The sequence below is a fragment of the Schistocerca piceifrons genome, chromosome 4 (assembly GCF_021461385.2).
Source record: "Schistocerca piceifrons isolate TAMUIC-IGC-003096 chromosome 4, iqSchPice1.1, whole genome shotgun sequence".
Classification (NCBI taxonomy): domain Eukaryota; kingdom Metazoa; phylum Arthropoda; class Insecta; order Orthoptera; family Acrididae; genus Schistocerca; species Schistocerca piceifrons.
The window spans coordinates 631,535,274-631,549,766 of record NC_060141.1 but is presented as its reverse complement, the minus strand read 5'-3'; the positions used below and the strand labels follow the sequence as shown (position 1 = coordinate 631,549,766).

Sequence of the window (14,493 nt, the reverse complement as noted above, 5' to 3'; positions counted from 1 at the left end):
TACTGGTGATCCATCCTCACGTGTGTACAGAGTGTATAATTAAATCTCTAGTTTCAAAATACTATAGAAGCTGAACCATTGCTCAGAATGGCATCAAATTTGAACAGCATATTGTTGACAAACGGGGAAACATCACAGAAAAAAAGTTCAATGAAAATTTTATCAATAGACAGCACTTTAAGTGTCTTAAAGTAAATGCGATCAGCTATAAATGATAGATGAATCACAATATGATAGCTATGGTTTGAGTAGCACAGTATACCATCCATACTGTTCAATGTCGATAACTGCGAAAGTCTAGCAGTCAACAGTTATGGCACTGTTAGGCAGGTAAGCCCATCCATGACAGCAAGGTTGTGGCGCACCATATGGAAAAAATCAGTTTTTGATTGTTCTGAGGCCTAAAACTGCTTAAAAAGCAAAATGACATCGGTTTTTAATTGTCCTGGAGCAAAAAATAGCATAAAAACAAAATTCCTAGAAAAAACCTTCTCCACACAGTTGCCTTTGCAGAATGAAGTGGTACTGGTCGATGTGCATGCAGATTTTCCATTGCTCATATAATGCAATTCTCCATAATAACATGCCTTAGAGATGGAAATGGGCTTTGTCCACAAAATGTTCCATGGGCATTCATTGTTCACTCCCATGCAAGCAAGAAATTCCAGAGTGAACATTTGTCTTGCTGGTAGTCAGCAGGAAGTAGCTCCTGAACATAGGTGATTTTATATGGATAGCAATGCAGGATGTTTCATAGGATTGTAAGCACCATGCTGCAGCCATATCCAGCTTTTGGGCAATTCCCTGTGCACTGCATGTTTGCACAGCACTGCTCAGCCATTCTTGCAATGCTGTAGTCACATCTTGGATGGATGTTGGATCAACTTCTTCCTTCCCTCTGCCACACTGGCCTCCAAAAGAATCTGTCTTTTTGAATTCTGTAATAATTTTCCCCAGACCCTTAGCAGACATTGGACCAGTCTCTTTTTCATGCCCTTCAATGTATAGAATTTCTTCAGGGTTTTTGGTGCACAGTCACCGTTCTTGTAAAAGGGCTTTACCAGCAACGTGCAATCTTTCATGGAGACAGTCACATTGGCCATCTTGTACGCAGACTGAGGAGTAGCCATGTTCTGTGCATCTGTTGGTGTGAAATTCGGCCATGTATTGGTCAACTTTTCGTAAAAACTGTTTTGTTCCATGATGTTTCCATGAGCATCAGTAATATGCTGCTCAAATTTGGTGTCGGTCATTTTGAGCAGTGGACCTCTTTCTACAGCATTTTGAAACTGGTCCTGTAATTATGGGCATCGTGTAAATAATGTCACTAGTTTATTATATGGAGTTCTCAATAATTTAATTTCATTCACTGCACTTCAGATAATAGTGTATAACCATTTATCTTGAAAATAGTAAAGGAAAAGATCAAGTGTGTGGTAGTATATAACAAAGAATGCGAAATGAAGTGAAAAGAGGCAGAAAAGAATTTTTGTTTAAATAGAACGGTACTGATGATAAAAAAAATATTTTACAATGAATATTACACATTTTCAGCTCCATGAAAGTACTGTTTGCATTTGCAAATCGTATTATTCGGAAGAAAATTATTGTTTTGAAATTTTGAATACAGCCCTTTAAAGTAAGTTGTACTTCTTCAGTAACAGTTAAGATACTGCACTATATATGTTTTGTAAATGTGAATTAAGGGGGCATTGTTTCAGATCATTATAGTTATTAAAGTAAACAAAGAAATGTAAAAAAAAAGTCTGTGGAAGGAGAACCAGTCATCCTATAGAACTGGCATTGACTACTGAACAGGGACGTAACAAGGTGCTGATAGGAACTCCAGTAGATGATCTACTGAATCAACGCACTCTCTATCCATTTACTGTCCAGTGCTTTATATGATGAATTGGCATCTTTCTTTGTATCACTTTTTATTTTCCACGTAGGTTTTTCATTGTATTTATTACAAAAGTAATTGTAAGAAATTGAAAGTTAATAACATGATCATTGTTCCATATGAAACACATTAAGCTCTTCTCTCTATTGATCATCATATAAATACATAAAATGAAAATAAATAAATAAATAAGGAATCTAAAATCACTGAACAATTCATCTTCCACCTCTCAGTTGGCAAGTTGATCAATAGTTTTCCTGTTAATTTAAAACTCTATATATGTTGACCATCCCTATAACAAGTTCATAATAGCTACAGTTCAGCTGAAACACTTTGCTTATCAATATTAGTTAATTTTTCATGTAAGACCAATCTCCTAGCCTGAAAACTATTTTATAGAGGAGAGAGATGTTAACTGCCAATGTTAGAACCATGGTGGTCATATCGTGGGATACTGGTACTCCTGTACCAAGGGGGATTTCTTTATGGCAATTTTCTGCATATTGTCCCAGCATCATATTTCCAACAAAGATACTGACTATGATAATAGTGAATATCTGTATCCATATGCTGATTTACAATTATTGTCATATTTAATGAATGGTGTTGATTTAGGGAGCATGGTTTTCTGTTGGCACATAATTTTTATTTCCCTGAGATATTTTTCTTCTATTTAGTTGATGGGCTGAAGTGTTTGATGATGTACCAGTGTTTCACTCTCCATGGAGAATGTTTCCAGTTTTTGATCACAGTAAATGTGCATAGTTAAAAGTCCGCATTGGACAAGTTTACTGGTCACAATAACAACCATCTCTTGTATTTACACGAATCCAATCAAGATAACGTGTGACTCTTGTGTAAACACCAGGATAACCAGCACGTGCACAGCCATTGCCCCAGGAAACTACCCCTGCAAAGAAATGTGCAAAATGAATTAGTTACAGCTTATGTGAAATATTTTGATTTGCATATTTTCATTACCTGAAGTGTTCTGATGTCAGACAACAGATTTACAGTACTATACTATACGTTAATGTTTACTGCAATGAGAAAGTTTTTTTGCTTCAGTTCAGAAAGTCTAAAGTAATGGGTAGTTGTGCTCGTACATACATACTACTTGCATAATGATATATTATCTAAAACTCTTAATGATAAAATTGGGATTCGAGTGTCAGCATATTCTGCATTATAGTGAGACAAAATAAGAGTGATTAAGATATAATGTTTATATATGAAAATTACAACTTGCAGCAATAGTAGTCAAATTGAATTCAAACTCAGAGCATGTATAGAACAGCACCTAAACAAATTAAGATGCAGAAAGGTGCATGTGTCGTTGTGGATAGAATTGATGTTAATGTTACTAAGTCGACATGATTCACTGACCATGGCCAGACAAGTTGTGTCATATCATAACGATTATATACTGAAACTACTACTAAAACTAAGATAAAAGACAAGATGCATTACACAAACTGATATAAACAGTGGTTATAAACAACACTTCACACCTTTTAAATGTTTCCAGTTTTGGGTTCAAATGTGCTGGTATCATATTGACCAGTGTACAGTTCCACTTGTAGAGAAAAATTCATTTACAGAATATAGTTGGTGTTGCTTGAGCATGCACATCAGTCTAGCTCTGAACATCCTCAGTGGCAACGTTTTAACGTCTGATGATAGACGGTTGACTTCTTGGTGGCTGCTTTGGGAAAACTGTCCAGTGCCTTACTTAGGCAACAGCTTGGAATATCAGTGTTGGCCTTATTTTGTGTTTTGTGGTTGTGAATCTCTTGTCTCTTGCAGAAGAATTCTTGATTTTCTTTTATATTGACATGAGAGTTGAAAACATATTGGCTAAATACTGCAATTATTCCTGCCTGCATGAAAATGGTCTACAGTGGTCAAATTTCTTGCTGGAAGATATTATTCTTACAGTCTTTTGTAGGAGCAACATGGTTTTACTTCCAGCAGAGTGTTCTCACAGCAGCAGTCCATATGTGATGTGGCTGTGCAACAGTGCATAAAATATTGCATTGAGTACTAATCTGTTATCACACATTGAGCTTCTTGAGGAGATAAATTACTCTTGAGAGCTTAGAACACACATACGCTGTGTCCTCTGTCCACATCAGCTTATTGTCAGTTGTGATTCCCGAGAGTTTTACACAATCAACATTTGCTATGGGACCACCATCACCAAGGCTGTATATAGTTTCTGGTTATATCTTCATTCAGTTTCATTTTATTTTGCTTTGAACCACATTTTGGTTGTTTCAAACAAAGCTTTAGCATCCTTTAGTGCCTCAGCTGAATTTTACTGTTAGTCATTTATGTTCTGTCTTTTGCAAAGAGTAGGCTATGACCATCACAACTTAAGTCATTGACAAATATTAAAGTGAGCAGAGGGCCAAGTATGCAGCCGTGCAGTACACCATGTTCCAGTGCCATTTCGTGAAACATCACTCGCTGGATACAAACACTCTGCCGTCTGTTAGGTAAGAGTCAGAGCCCTAAAAACGACACCCTTTATTCCATGAGATTTTAATTTTTGCAACAGTATCTTCTGAGAGATGTAATAAAATGCGTTGCTTAGATCACAAAGAATTAAGGCCATGTCATTCTTTTCTTGATATGCTTCCATTATTTTTGTTATTACAGCAAGCATTGAAGTAAATGTAGATTCCCCTCTTCTAAATCCATGGTGGTTAACCAGGAAGAGGTTGTTGTCTTCAAAACAACATAACAGTTGGTTGTTCATAATAATTTCAATCACTTTTGCTAGTATTGGTATTGAAGTAATTGGTCTACAGCTGGATGGACTGTTAGAATCACTTTATTTATACACTGGTGCTGTCTTTGCCTGTTTCAAGAGGTCTGGAACAATACCAGCCTCAAGGCATTGGTTAATGACAGCAGCCAAAGGTTCAGCAGTATCAGATACACTATCCTTCAGAAAAGCATGCCATGCCATATGTATCTGTGCTGACAGAGTGTTTAAAATCTTTCACAGTTTTTGGTAGGTCCTCTGGAAGCTCTTTTCCTCCTGGTCAAGGTGCAACAATTGCTAATGCTTATATTGCTTGTAATATTAATTTACAATTGTGGTACTTCAGCTATGTTATTTCCAACAACATCAATAAAATGAAACTTCCTGGCAGATTAAAACTGTGTGCCGGACCGAGACTCGAACTCGGGACCTTTGCCTTTCGCGGGCAACTGCTCTACCAACTGAGCTACCCAAGCATGACTCATGCCCCGTCCTCACAGCTTCACTTCTGCCAGTACCTTGTCTCCTACCTTCCAAACTTTACAGAAGCTCTTCGCAGAGGTACGAGGTACTGGCAGAAGTAAAGCTGTGAGGACGACGGGGCGTGAGTCGTGCTTGGGTAGCTCAGTTGGTAGAGCACTTGCCCGCGAAAGGCAAAGGTCCCGAGTTCAAGTCACGGTCCGGCACACAGTTTTAATCTGCCAGGAAGTTTCATATCAGCGCACACTCTGCTGTAGAGTGAAAATCTCATTGTAGAAACATCCCCCAGGCTGTGGCTAAGCCATGTCTCCGCAATATCCTTTCTTTCAGAGTGCTAGTTCTGCAAGGTCCGCAGAAGAGCCTCTGTAAAGTTTGAAAGGTAGGAGATGAGGGACTGGCAGAAGTAAAGCTGTAAGGATGGGGCGTGAGTCGTGCTTGGGTAGCTCAGTTGGTAGAGCATTTGCCCGCGAAAGGCAAAGGTCTCGAGTTCGAGTCTCGGTCCGGCACACAGTTTTAATCTGCCAGGAAATTTCATATCAGCACACACTCCGCTGTAGAGTGAAAATCTCATTCTGGATCAATAAAATATTTGATAAAATCATCATGGCTGAAAGTTTGCAATGGAGCATTGGGTCTTTTTCTGTGTTCGTTAACCAGTTCTCAGGCCAGTTTATATGGTTGTGGTCTTCAGAAATGAACCTAGCATTATATGCCTTCTTGTCTGCTTCTGCTTCCTCCTTTTAGATTCTTTTAGCTTTCAGATAATAGCAATGAAACGTGTCTTTGACCCTGTCATCTGTTGCTGTTTTAACTCAACCATTTAGCAGCAAAACAACACTTTATGTTTTCCAGCCTGGGAGTGTCCCTTGCTTTGTCTCTGCCTATTTCTCTTCTGTTTTATAGTTTATCTAAGGGATTCTTTAAGGTTTCTGATGGGAAACAGTTGTCAAAATTTACTTTGAGGAGCTGAAAAATGCATTTAAAAGCATCACTTGGTCCTAATCCTACAACTTTAGACTGCCCATCAATTCATGAGACCCCTGCTTTTCCATTAATGCTGATCTGTAAATCTTTATTGTCTGTGACACAAGACAAAATGCAAGGAGACACAATGCTAGTAAGATTTTGTCAACTCACATGTGTCCCAAAAATAACTTCCAGGAATCAAATAGTGATATGCCATTTGGACCAACATTAGGAATTAACAAAAGGGTCAATTTCCTTCTACCATAACACATGGAAAATAGTCATCTACAAGTATCGTAGCCAGTAATAAAAACTGTCTTTGTGATCTGTGCTTTTTAATGCTGTTTTTATTTTCCCAAAGCATTTTAAACTCTTTGCGACTTGACACATTTTTATCTACATCTCTGTCATCCTAGATTCAGTAACCAATACCAGCAATAAGATTTATGTTATTCAATAGAGGATTTCAGTTGCATGTCTGCTTGTAAACCTGGTAGTGTAGATATCCATAAGTTCTTTTTTGTAACAAAAGTCTTATATTTTGTGATCCTTACTTTTCATATCAGTATGCATTTATCTTTCAGTGGTAAGAGAAGTACAATTAGTACAGACTTGTAACTCAGTGTGTATGCAAAACTAAATCTGTGATGATGTTTGAAATCTGATTGTTGTATGGACAGCCATTCAACAATAATAACAAAAAATAGAGAAATTGATGCAACAGATTGGACATATTAGTAGCAGTGTGGCTTCAGTTGCCAGAGACTGCAGTCGTGTGTGTGTGTGTGTGTGTGTGTGTGTGTGTGTGTGTGTGTGTGTGAGAGAGAGAGAGAGAGTCGCATCTGTGTGAATGTGTGTGTGTGTGTGTGTGTGTGTGTGTGTGTGTATGTGTGTGTGTGTGTATGTGTGTCATCTATTTTTGATGAAGGCCATACTGGCCGAAAGCAAATTTATGACAGTCTTTTTGTTGTGCCTATCTGCGAGTCAGCACCTTTGCTATATGGTGAGTTGCAAGTTCCTTTCACAATATTGTTACATTCCATCATGGATTTCCCATTGTTGGACATATTAGTCTGATGTTTCTGACACATTGGAGTGAAATGGTGCTTAAGTCACATGGAATTCTGTGAACTAGGTGACTGGAAGCAAAGTATTGACAGTTGCTGGTGCTACAAGTTTCTGCCACCTTGATCTTACCATAGAGAGAGGATACAGATGTTTGATGGGTTGCTGAGCTACTAACAATGACACATTCACAGAAGAATTGCATGAAACCCATGAGAATATTCCTTTATCAGCATTAACGGGGTTCTGTGTCTATGTACGACCCAAGTTATATCTAACAGTCACTCTCATAGTTGTCCTAAAATCCTAATCATCAAATGCTCAACTAAAATTAAAGCCATTGACCAGTCCAAAGTTTGCTGGGATGAAGATGAGGGCGCATCTAAAACCCACACATGGGATGGCTGGTATAATTAAATCTAATGGGCTGGGTTCAATCCTATCCAGTCAGATGAACCATAAAGTTAAGGCATGCAGCCTCTCAATCACCTGCCCATGGACACTGTTCTCAATTTTCAAAATGTTGCAACTTATGCCATTTTCTGGTGAAAATTTGTGTTTGGATCTTACTTGCCACAAAATAGCGAGTCAACTAATATGTGCTGCACCAGCACATTTGCTAGACCCATATTATAAATTGCATGCTAGTTGAATGGACATGAGGCCTTCTGCTGTACACTCTCTGTTACAAATCTTTTGAGGTCACAGACGCCCACAATTTTTGGACCACCCACCAGTTCTGTCCGACAGTAGGACAGCGAAACTGTTTGGTGTGTGAGTTGCTGGTAGTTTTTTTGAAGGTGAATATTTTATTCTAATTGTCGTCTTCACTTGCTACAGAAGTGTCAGTGATATTCACACACAATTGACTAATTCTTTTCCTGGCAGAAATTTAGTGTAGCTTCAGTGATGCAGCCAACTTTCACTTTTGAATAATAACTGTAGCTTGGCTTCGTCGATGAGGAGCATCTGCACATTGTTCATATCTTTTAATACCACCTGTCCATCTGTACTGTCATATTCATTTACTGTGGGATACTGTGTAATATCATCCTAGTCCTTATTTATTTCACTTGTGGAGTAGTTGCCATTGAGCTATTCAGTAGAATAAGCTCTACTTTATTTTATGAATTACTGTAGTGAGCAACATGCAGCTAAGAATAGTTAATAGCCAACAACAGTGAACACTTGCTCATGTCTGCAGTTTGTCAGTGTCACAACACTGTTCTGACAACTTTCATGAAGCAGGCAACATAAAAGTCAGAGCAGGTTGGAACCAATTGCAAATGTTGTGAGCAGGCGTTGGAAATTAAAATTATTGTCACTGACTGAGCCATATTCAGTTTCAAGTGGAGTACAACTTAACCTACCAGATTGTACTCACAGTTGCACCAAATAAATATTCTGATTAGATACTTCGTTAATGTGAAATCAGCAGGGATTAAATTAAGAGCAAAATTGCAAGGCACTGCATAGAAACTCTACCCCACACCCAGCTTTGTGGACCTATTGTTGTTACTTTAGTTTCTCTCCCTTTCTTAAGTGTACTGAAGGTGGACAAGTTCATTCATCACATGCATTTTCCTTCTACTTTTATTGGCAGTGCACCAGCAGTGGTGATATTGCTATCATTACAAGTAGATGAAACATTTTGTTATTTCTATTAATGTAGACTAAATGCCAGTTTCACTTACTCATGGCATATTCTAAGGAAGATAAGGAGCGATTGTCCTGTCGACATTGAGATTGTTAGAGACTGCACCTATGCTAGAAAATTCTGTCAGGGTTTGATGTTCCTTTCTATATTCTCTGGTGTCAACTGTTTCACTCTTCATGTTAGCAGAGGCTAGACCTGAATTTCACACTGTGCACATTGGTTGGTTTCATTTAATCGTGGAGTTTTAAGACCACTTCCTTGATCGTTACAAATAGATATACCACAAAATTCAGTTTGTTGATTTGAAACTTTATTATTTGTAGCATTTGGGATAGTGCCAATGAAAGTTTTCCTAGAAAAACTATTTTTGAGTCTATAATGGTCAAAAGCACCTACTCATAATGTTTACAGTGCATTTGCTGTGATAAATGGCCTTGTCAGTATCCAGTGTGGTTAAAACAAAAAATAAAAATAATTCTGACAGTTTCTGAAGAGGAAGGCCACTCAAAGAATTCCCATCTGCCCTTATTTTGTGTTGTTCAAGTTTCAGTCAGTGAATCTGAGTATTACTTGTAACTATGCTGTTCCTCTAATCCTAGTTATAGAAGTGAAAATAAACTCATTGATCTATTCATTTGGCCCCATGTCAACTCTGTGCCTGACTGCACTGTGTTATTGATGTGCAAGCTGTGTACCTCAAGAAAGTTTGGCTGTAAGAATATATTCTTCCTGTCCCTAGTGTAATTTGAAAGTAACAATCTTATAGAATATATTTGGCAACTTTGTTACCATCATTTTGTTTCCTAGAATGGCTCAGAATTGTGCTGTTATATCATTGATATTTTTTTGTCATTTCTGTTAAATATTCTGAACTATTCTCACTTAAGCTGTGACATCAAGTCAATAATTTTACATTTCTGAGTCAACACAGTCATTCCATGCCAAAACTGAATTTGGGTCATACTGGGTGTGCTCTTATGACAGCGAGGTGTGTGTAGAACCAGTGGAAAGATAAGGCTCTCATGTAGTTATGAGTGGATACTGGACAAATTGCAGCACATATATGCAATGTTGAATCATTACTGGACTGCTGAAATAGTTGTGAAACTGACTTTTGTTGATATTTTACACAGTGTGACATTGGACTAATGGCAGTCTGGTATAGTGGCATGCATACTGTAGCACTGACTTCAGTTGTGGAGAAACCAGAACATCTTACAGTGCTGTCTGATATGAGCAAAAGTGTGAGGGCTTGGGGTGCCATTGGATATAACATGCAATCTTGATTCCCATATATTATTATGGAGGACGGGTTGAACATTTGCCACCATATCAGGATGGTGTAGTTCAGTGAGTGCCAAAATGTTGTGTTTCTCAGTGTCCTGAAGACATAAGACCTTTTTCAAAGGGACAGAAGTATTGGTCTGTCTAATACAGTTGAATTGAAACACAGAGTTAATTTGCTCATGTTGTTGTTGTTGTGGTGGTCTTCAGTCCTGAGACTGGTTTGACGCAGCTCTCCATGCTACTCTATCCTGTGCAAGCTTTTTCATCTCGCAGTACCTACTGCAACTTACATCCTTCTGAATCTGCTTGGTGTATTCATCTCTTGGTCTCCCTCTACGATTTTTACCCTCCACGCTGCCTTCCAATACTAAATTGGTGATCCCTCGATGCCTCAGAACATGTCCTACCAATCGATCCCTTCTTCTAGTCAAGTTGTGCCACAAACTTCTCTTCTCCCCAATCCTATTCAACACCTCCTCATTAGTTATGTGATCTACCCATCTAATCTTCAGCATTCTTCTGTAGCACCACATTTCGAAAGCTTCTATTCTCTTCTTGTCTAAACTATTTATCGTCCATGTTTCACTTCCATACATGGCTACACTCCATACAAATACTTTCAGAAACGACTTCCTGACACTTAAATCTATACTCGATGTTAACAAATTTCTCTTCTTCAGAAACGCTTTCCTTCCCATTGCCAGTCTACATTTTATATCCTCCCTACTTCAACCATCATCAGTTATTTTGCTCCCCAAATAGCAAAACTCCTTTACTACTTTAAGTGTCTCATTTCCTAATCTAATACCCTCAGCATTGCCCGACTTAATTCGACTACATTCCATTATCCTCATTTTACTTTTGTTGATGTTCATCTTATAACCTCCTTTCAAGACAGTATCCATTCCGTTCAACTGCTCTTCTAAGTCCTTTGCTGTCCCTGACAGCATTACAATATCATCGGCGAACCTCAAAGTTTTTATTACTTCTCCATGGATTTTAATACCTACTCCGAATTTTTCTTTTGTTTCCTTCACTGCTTCTTCAATATACAGATTGAATAACATCGAGGAGAGGCTGCAACCCTGTCTCACTCCCTTCCCAACCATTGCTTCCCTTTCATGCCCCTCAACTCTTATAACTGCCATGTGGCTTCTATACAAATTGTAAATAGCCTTTAGCTCCCTATATTTTACCCCTGCCACCTTCAGAATTTGAAAGAGAGTATTCCAGTCAACATTGTCAAAAGCTTTCTCTAAGTCTACAAATGCTAGAAACGTAGGTTTTCCTTTCCTTAATCTAGCTTCTAAGATAAGTCGTTGAGTCAGTATTGCCTCACGTGTTCCAATATTTCTACGGAATCCAAACTGATCTTCCCCTAGATCGGCTTCTACTAGTTTTTCCATTCGTCTGTAAAGAATTCGCATTAATATTTTGCAGCCGTGACTTATTAAACTGATAGTTCGGTAATTTTCACATCTGTCAACACCTGCTTCCTTTGGGATTGGAATTATTATATTCTTCTTGAAGTCTGGGGGTATTTTGCCTGTTTCGTACCAGATGGTAGAGTTTTGTCAGGACTGGCTGTCCCAAGACCATCAGTAGTTCCAATGGAATGTTGTCCACTCCGGGGGCCTTGTTTCGACTCAGGTCTTTCAGTGCTCTGTCAAACTCTTCACGCAGTATCGTATCTCTCATTTCATCTTCATCTACATCCTCTTCCATTTCCATAATATTGTCCTCAAGTACATTGCCCTTGTATAGACCCTCTATATACTCCTTCCACCTTTCTGCTTTCCCTTCTTTGCTTAGAACTGGGTTTCCATCTGAGCTCTTAATATTCATACAAGTGGTTCTCTTTTCTCCAAAGGTGTCTTTAATTTTCCTGTAGGCAGTATCTATCTTACCCCTAGTGAGATAAGTCTCTACATCCTTACATTTATCCTCTAGCCATTCCTGCTTAGCCATTTTGCACTTGCTGTCGATCTCATTTTTGAGACTTTGTATACCTTTTTGCCTGCTTCATTTACTGCATTTTTATATTTTCTCCTTTCATCAATTAAATTCAATATTTCTTCTGTTACCCAAGGATTTCTACAAGCCTTCGTCTTTTTACCTACTTGATTCTCTGCTGCCTTCATTACTTCATCCCTCAAAGCTACCCATTCGTCTTCTACTGTATTTCTTTCCCCCATTCCTGCCATTTGTTCCCTTACGCTCTCCCTGAAACTCTCTACAACCTCTGGGTCTTTCAGTTGATCCAGGTCCCATCTCCTTAAATTCCCACCTTTTTGTAGTTTCTTCAGTTTTAATCTACAGTTCATAACCAATAGATTGTGGTCAGAGTCCACATCTGCCCCTGGAAATGTCTTACAGTTTAAAACCTGGTGCCTAAATCTCTGTCTTACCATTATATAATCTGTCTGAAACCTTTTAGTATCTCCAGGATTCTTCCATGTATACAACCTTCTTTCATGATTCTTGAACCAAGTGTTAGCTATGATTAAGTTATGCTCTGTGCAAAATTCTACCAGGTGGCTTCCTCTCTCATTTCTTATTCCCAATCCATATTCACCTACTACGTTTCCTTCTCCCCCTTTTCCTACTACCGAATTCCAGTCACCCATGACTATTAAATTTTCGTCTCCCTTCACTATCTGAATAATTTCTTTTATTTCGTCATACATTTCTTCAATTTCTTCGTCATCTGCAGAGCTAGTTGGCATTTAAACTTGTACTACTGTAGTAGGTGTGGGCTTCGTGTCTATCTTGGCCACAATAATGCGTTCACTATGCTGTTTGTAGTAGCTTACTCGCATACCTATTTTTTTATTCATTATTAAACCTACTCCTGCATTACCCCTATTTGACTTTGTATTTATAACCCTGTATTCGCCTGACCAAAAGTCTTGTTCCTCCTGCCACCGAACTTCACTAATTCCCACTATATCTAACTTTATCCTATCCATTTCCCTTTTTAAATTTTCTAACCTACCTGCCCAATTAAGGGATCTGACATTCCACGCTCCGATCCGTAGAACGTCAGTTTTCTTTCTCCTGATAACGACGTCCTCTTGAGTAGTCCCCGCCCGGAGATCCGAATGGGGGACTATTTTACCTCCAGAATATTTTACCCAAGAGGACGCCATCATCATTAACCATACAGTAAAGCTGCATGCCCTCGGGAAAAATTACGGCTCTTGTTTCCCCTTGCTTTCAACCGTTCACAGTACCAGCACAGCAAAGCTGTTTTGGTTAGTGTTACAAGGCCAGATCAGTCAATCATCCAGACTGTTGCCCCTGCAACTACTGAAAAGGCTGCTGCCCGTCTTCAGGAATCACGCGTTTGTCTGGCCTCTCAACAGATACCCCTCCGTTGTGGGTGCACCTACGGTACAGCTATCTGTATCGTTGAGGCATGCAAGCCTCTCCACTAACGGCAAGGTCCATGGTTTATGGGGGGCGGAGGGGGGGGGGGGGTTGCTCATGTTAGTTTATTTTAAAAATATAGTAATAAATGCAAAATATATATTCAATTCATACATTATTTATTGAACAGATTTATCATTTCATCATTTATAGTGTTAATGGGATATATGAGTTTGTCTTCGCTACACAGCTGTTTGCATCCCAAAATCGAACGGATCACAGCTACCCTAATATCCTATTCCACCTCAGTTTGTGCTTGATATCTACTCTTTATTAAGTGACCACTAAAAACTCAGCTTTTTACATAGCATTGGCTCTGAAAGACTCTTGAATTCATGCAGATTTTTGGACATTATCTGCATGAAAGTACTTTTGAATTATTAAGTAAGCTTCAAATACAGATTATATTTTGCAAGACGAATCAGATTCATTCGAGACTAAAAAGCAATTTTATGGGGGGAATTAAAATTGATACCATCTTCATTAATTTTTCTATTCCATACTTTTTATTAGCTTTATTTCTTTATTTTTTAATTTTTAAAGCTGAAGTCATTCATTTTAAAATGTGCCTGTTGCATCCTCATACGGACTATATTGACAATAATACAACAAATATGTACAGGGTGAACCAGAACTGTACTGACAAATTTTCAGAGGTTGTTCATGAATAACTTCTGAGTATTTTGGTATAATGGACCTATAGTGTCCAGCGGCACATTACAGAGTAATAATGTATTTGTGATTTATTTGGTTTGTTACTGCAATCACCGTTGTTTCTGCGTAAATACCTTTACAACAGTGAAGAAGTGTGTAACATGCAGTCAGCAAATCATACAACACAAAGATCAGAGCAATGAAACAATCAAAAAATGGTTCAAATGGCTCTGAGCACTATCGGACTTAACTTCTGAGGTCATCAGTCCCCTAGAACTTAAA

At 38.4% G+C, this 14,493-nt stretch overlaps 1 protein-coding gene and 1 non-coding gene across 2 annotated transcripts in view; both read right to left on the bottom strand.

The window, feature by feature from the left end:
* Positions 1-2,017: 2,017 nt before the first annotated feature.
* LOC124794909 (trypsin-7-like) overlaps positions 2,018-14,493 on the bottom strand; it is a 139,156-nt gene continuing 126,680 nt past the window's right edge. The window contains exon 7 of the mRNA XM_047258611.1: positions 2,018-2,813. Within this exon, the coding sequence (XP_047114567.1) occupies positions 2,692-2,813 (122 nt within the window). The 3' untranslated portion in view covers positions 2,018-2,691. The remainder of the gene's footprint in view (positions 2,814-14,493) is intronic.
* On the bottom strand, positions 5,076-5,150 carry Trnas-cga. The gene has a single exon. It is a non-coding gene; the product is annotated as a tRNA-Ser (tRNA).